Below are 5,759 nucleotides of genomic sequence, written 5' to 3'. Positions count from 1 at the left end.
CCTACATTCAGAGGGAAGTATTTTACTTTTTAAATCAATTATTTGATAGTTTTCATAGTTACTTTCCCAATGAAGATCCATTTGCGCACAAAGGAAAGTAAGTATAAACAAGTACAGCTATTTTGATAATCATAGTAATCAGTCTAATTATTCTAAGAATATTTATTTTTAATAGCTTTGTTGTTTGGACAAAACAAACATGGTGAATGTGTCAGTTCTCAATATTTTCAGTTTAACACATACTTCCCTATACTCTTTGATGTGTGCATTGATAAAGCTACTTTATTCAAATTCAGTGCGGAAAACCTACAGTCAGCAAGTTCAAGTAATGAATGGCAAGTGATATAATGCTGAACTCTAAATCTTCTCTACAACATCTGCAAAAAATAATTTCATGTAACTGCTGTCCATTGTACTTACAAGAAGAAGGTAAAAAAAAAACTATCTCTTTTTCATTCACGCGATGGTACCACATTGACACAGTCTTCTACCATCTCAAACAGGAAGTGATGAGGGCAAGTGCGCCGGGCAACCTCACTGGCCGTCTCCCCGCTGCCGCTGCGGAGCCCTGGCTTCAGGTGGCGTTGAGAGAGGAGGAGCTCTAGCGTGTGAGGAGAGTCTGTTCTGAAGGGGGTGGTGTGGGAGGCAGCCAGGTGTAATGGTGTGAGTCCACCGTTGGTCTGGGCGTTCAGTTCGGCTCCATGTTGCAGAAGAAAATTTGCCACGGCGACGCGGCTCCAGCGGCAGGCGCTGTGAAGTGGCGTCCAGCCATCGATGGTGCGAGGGTTAACCTTTGACCCAGCGACGATTAACACAGAAACCACATCTACATGGCCACCGTATGCTGCACGATGTAGTGGAGTGTATCCGTCCTCATCACAGCAGTGCACCAGCAAGGGATCAGCGGTTAATAACCTGTGGACTGTTGCAAGCTGAGAAAGAAAAATGCAGAAATGCTTAAGGTCAGGTAACTACAAACTGATAGTTTCATCTCTAATTGGAACAAGTACCTTTTACTTTGATTATTCTAACCCCCTTCCAAGCCTTTCATGTTGGTACATTTTACCTCATAAAATATTCCATCTGAATTATCTTCTATTCCGGTCACATTTATCGTAAATACATACATTAGTGTTATTAGAGATCATTTTTTACTTCATCTGTATGAAGACCACAGTGAAAAATACTTCTGAAGCGGGACCAGCCCAGCAAAGACGGATGCTTGAACATTTGCTTAAAGCAGGGTCGGTTGGAACTTTTTGCAATTTATTTAGTTTAAGTTACAGTAATAAATATTTATAAAAGAGTGTAAAAAATAGGCTAGACAAACATGACAGCACTCGCTGTCATGTAATTCTCCGGCCAAAAGACATTTCACAGAACTATGAAATTCTGAAACCTCGAAGGGTTTCTTTGGGTTGGGCAGGGATGAGGAGAAACATGGGTGAAGTGGGTACACAATTATATAATTACAGGGCGTCCTTGAGGAAGAAGAACAGATACTGTGACTGTACACAAGACAACTCTAGTGTGTTGAAAACGGTAACATGGCAATGACGTTAACTGTGCAGTTATTGTATATAATGAATTGTGATTAAATTGTATTATTTTTCTCCCAAAGGGAAGCATTGTGTAATTATCCACAGGGTTCTTATTGTATTTCATGGCCGTAACAAGTTTGAGAGGTTTCAGGGTTTATAAAATGTGTTTGCTCATTGTCAACTGTTCCCTCGGTGCCATGAATTGCCTCATGATAAGCAAAGACACGCAGTTTTTCAATTATTCAGCCTGTTCTGCATTTACTTACAAAGCAATGTTGACCTGCTGCAAGGGGCAGCTGTATAGCTGTGAACAATAGTGTTTAGTGTCATGGCTAGTACTAACAAAAGGTTTACATAAACTATTCAGATTGAATGGCACTTCATGAACCATGAAAGTTTGAAAGAAATGGCATGATATTCATATAGTAAAAAAAAAAAAGTTCAATCTAAAAATTACAAGAACAAACACAAAAGGATTTTCATTCTTTATTTAGAGACGGAGAATAATTTAAAACATATTCATGATTTTGGGGGGGAGGTAATTATAATAATAATAAGTGTTTTTTTTACATCAGATTTTTTTTAAATATGTGATTTTGACTCTTAAACACAAGAATAACAAGATAACAAGTCTTGAAAAGGATATCTGAACACCAGCTGAAAGAACACTAAAGAGGGACATTAAATCAACAACAATCACAACCCCGCTAACAGCTGCAGTCCAAACCACTTGGGCAAAGTTGTGTTTTTTAACCACTTGGCTCTTACTTACCCTACAATATTTTTTCATTCATGATATTTGAACATGTCACATTGGGCTTTGAGATTTTGTGAGTTTTATCACCCAGCACTACATCAAACGTGATTCAAATTCGCACAACAGAGGAAATGTGTGGTTTTTAGTTGTGACTCATTGCTGAATGTTTTGTCTTTGCAAAATCTTCCAACACAATACTTCACTGCGTAAAGCCCATTTAATGGAGTAATGCTGGGTACTTTATTCTTAATCAACATAGCAGCCAGTCTCTCACAAACACATTTAATACGCTCCAATTGTTTTTCATTAAACATAATACACTTAAAATAACAGGCCTGCTTTGGCGAAGTACAATGGTAGTAGGGCTGTTATTTTATACGATGGCAAAGTACCGATTTTTACTATCATGTTAACACAAGGATAAGCGGCAAATCCTTACAAATATCCATATTTCTCAAAGTAAGGTATTGAGAAAGTGTTGTTTTGAGATCAGACCTAGTATCAAATATATTAAAATGTAACCCACCCTTAGTTTATCTAGCCTTCTCCATTTGTTTGTTTGTTTGATGGTCAGGAACTGAGTAAATACAAGACAATAACTAGTCAGTTATTACCCCATGTCTACTTGTTGTCAAATATCACAGATGCTTTATTCTATCATTCCAATTGTTCATGAATTGTTCAAAATCATAATTATCTGTTTTGTTTTAAATTAGAAGAAAATGTGAACCAACTTCATAGACAGCAATGTTTGTGTCGAGGAAGGAAAGATTCACACGCACAACGTTACACCAGCAGTTTGACCTGTTTTTTGTGTTGAATAAAACTAAACATCAAGATTTATTTTGTCATTTTACCGAGGACAAAGTGGCTGCCAAAATCCCACAGCACGCCATGTCAGACATTCACCTGCAGTTTAATTTGACTTTTGCCAGCAGAAACCGAACAGGCAGCTAGCACAGATTAAAACCCTGCTGGTCTGTGCTGGCCATAAAAACACACTGACACTGGTACAATTTAAAAGCAATAAATAAGAAAACTAGAAGAGCACTTGGAAAGTGCAGACAATGGTGCAGTCACATGCACCTCGTAATTAATTGCTTAAATAACACGTTAGCTGTTTGTTGTTATGGGTGTTCACGTTCAGTTTTAGTTAATGTTCCCAGTCAGGAACACATTTTTCAGATTACTCCAAAACTACATGAATGCAAGCAAACAAACAAACCAAGTACCTCTTTTGAGGAGGTAGTTAACAGTTGTTTATATTGTTACTAGATGGGTTTTCTTGTTGGAAATGTGATTGTTGTATGTAGGTTTTGGCACGCAACTGCTATCCTTTTTTATTGAATTGTTTAATCGTACAAGCACTGGACCGTATTTTCCTGTAGCAGTCATCTCAATTTCAAGCCCAGTTTAAACCCTGCTTATCACTCGTGGAGCAAGACAGGTAAAGTAGGAGTTCTGAGAGTGGTGCCAGAACAAAATAGCACTTACGCGTTTGTTTTCCGCCGCCCACAGAAAGAGCACCCTTGGTTTGTCTTTGAGAGTTTCTTCTTTTTCGAGATACCACTCCTCGCTGTGGTCCCCCTCCTCTTCTTCCGCCTCTTCCTCCTCATCCTTGCTTCCGGTCCACAGGCTGCTTGCCCCCGTGGGAATCAGGTGTCCATGTGAATTCAGAAGCTCAAGCTGGTTGAAATCTTCCGGAAACTCCATCACTTACTGTTTTTGTCAGACAGAAAGACATAAAGAGACACATATCCGACAGATGTACAGTCCTGACAAATTATAAATAAATATCACAGGTGGAGATGGTATGAGATAATGTTGAAACTGAACAATTTAGCGGAACATTAAAGTGTAGTACTTTTACGTGAGATGCCCATGATTTAATTTCACAAACCCCTACTGATAAATTGTATGTGTCAATTAATATCTTCTTCTGTCTTGTGACTATCAAAAGCATTTTAAACATTAATGTTGTCCCTTACAAACCCTCCAGTTGTTGTTAACTTAATTCTGAATAGACAGACTAACATTAGTGTCTTTTTTATAATCTGGTGTGAATTTTTTTTTATTATTATTATTTTGAGTTCTTCCTACATAGGCCTATATCCGCAATCACTCAAGGTGACCAGCAGCTCTCATATTTTATATTTACATTAAAATCATGTATGATATTAATTCAGATAAATTATGTAAATAGTTAGTTGCAGCCCTACAATATTGTTTACAAGACATGCATTTTCTATTTTGTAATGTACAAACAAATACTTGTAGTTTAGTTAATCACAAGACATGCACAGCGTTCACGTTACTATTCATATATTTTGGCAATTTGGCAATGTGGTTAGGTTAGCGTTATATCCTAGAAATACCACTGAATATAATGCAATACAATGTAACTGCACCACAAATTGAAGTCTTCAAAATGACTGCAGGCTAAACAAGATAAAATAATATAAGATACGATATTCCTTTATTAGTCCCACAGTGGGGACATTTGCAGGATTAGTGCACACAAGAGACACATAGTAAATAAATAGTAAGTGAATCAACACCTTTTTAAACAGTTTTAACTGTAGGACTGGTGTAGCTTCAGCTAACCCAACGTTAACTGTTTAATATTTACGCTACGTGACGTTAACTGTGTAATGTTTACGTTACCTAACGTGTGCTGTTTACGTTACCTGACGAGCGTAACGTTCATGAACCGGCAAACGTGTCACGTCAATACGTGCCGAAGCCTATGTGAAGCCGGTCGAGTAGATTCATCTCAGTGAATATAGACGCCTTTAGCAGTATTTACGTCAACGTCCAACACAGAACATATGATTAAGTGGCCATGTGCATGAAGATAGCTGGTGAAGCCAACTTTCCCTTTTACGTTGACGTTAGCTTACGTACAACAATTTAGTCGTGTTTGAAATCGACGTTTACGTTTATTTGAAACATTAAAAGCTATCATTTGAGTAACAATTATTGTGTCAAAACAACAATTCCCACACAGCCGGGAGATGTAACTACTTAAAGGAACAGAAGCTGACCATATTTAACTCCCTGACCTACTCGCTTTGTGGGGTCTTCGTCTTCGTCTTCTTCTTCTTCTTCTTCGTCTTCTTCTTCTTTATTATTTAATGCCGGTTGGCATCAAGCTTTATGGTGCATTACCGCCCCCTGTTGCTCTGGAGTGTGACTCGGGCAATAAATCCATCAGTGCGGAATAAAAGCCCCGCTGCACACTCTCAATGTACTTATGCCTAAATCACAGAGACCTGGCTGCTGATCCATAGGATATACCGCCGGTGGCTCTCAAATGGGGGTACGTGAAGGTCCTCCTGAGACTTAAAAAAAAAAATGTAAAATTAGCATCAATTCAAAAATCTTTTGAAAATAGTTATTTCGTAAATATTCATTAAAATATAGGTGTTAGTTAATACACTGAATTGTATGTATTCTATATT

General features: G+C 37.9%; 1 protein-coding gene across 2 annotated transcripts; it reads right to left on the bottom strand.

Annotated features, from left to right (window-relative positions):
* Positions 1-251: 251 nt before the first annotated feature.
* On the bottom strand, positions 252-5,413 carry ankrd49 (ankyrin repeat domain 49). Of its 2 annotated transcripts, none has more exons than XM_079219337.1 (3): positions 5,361-5,413; positions 3,793-4,017; positions 252-932 (listed from the first exon to the last, which is right to left on the bottom strand). In XM_079219337.1, exons 2-3 carry the CDS (start codon positions 4,009-4,011, stop codon positions 453-455), a joined length of 699 nt encoding a protein of 232 aa, XP_079075463.1. In that variant the 5' UTR covers positions 4,012-4,017; positions 5,361-5,413; the 3' UTR covers positions 252-452. The 2 variants fall into 2 exon arrangements, with proteins under 2 accessions (XP_079075463.1, XP_079075464.1); XM_079219338.1 differs by having other exon boundaries at positions 5,365-5,412.
* Between the last annotated feature and the right edge of the window lie 346 nt (positions 5,414-5,759).

The sequence above is a fragment of the Taurulus bubalis genome (genome assembly GCF_910589615.1).
Source record: "Taurulus bubalis genome assembly, chromosome: 6".
Taxonomy (NCBI): domain Eukaryota; kingdom Metazoa; phylum Chordata; class Actinopteri; order Perciformes; family Cottidae; genus Taurulus; species Taurulus bubalis.
The sequence above is the reverse complement of the archived record's forward strand: the minus strand, read 5'-3'. Positions and strand labels throughout refer to the sequence as shown.

What these genes read in the sequence shown, in the direction of transcription:
- ankrd49 (XM_079219337.1), bottom strand. Translation starts at nt 4,011, where the DNA reads ATGGAGTTTCCGGAAGATTTCAACCAGCTTGAGCTTCTGAATTCACAT. An exon ending in GGGCGGCGGAAAACAAACGC is followed by an intron (nt 933 to 3,792) that starts GTAAGTGCTATT and finishes TTTCTTTCTCAG; the next exon opens with CTTGCAACAGTCCACAGGTT.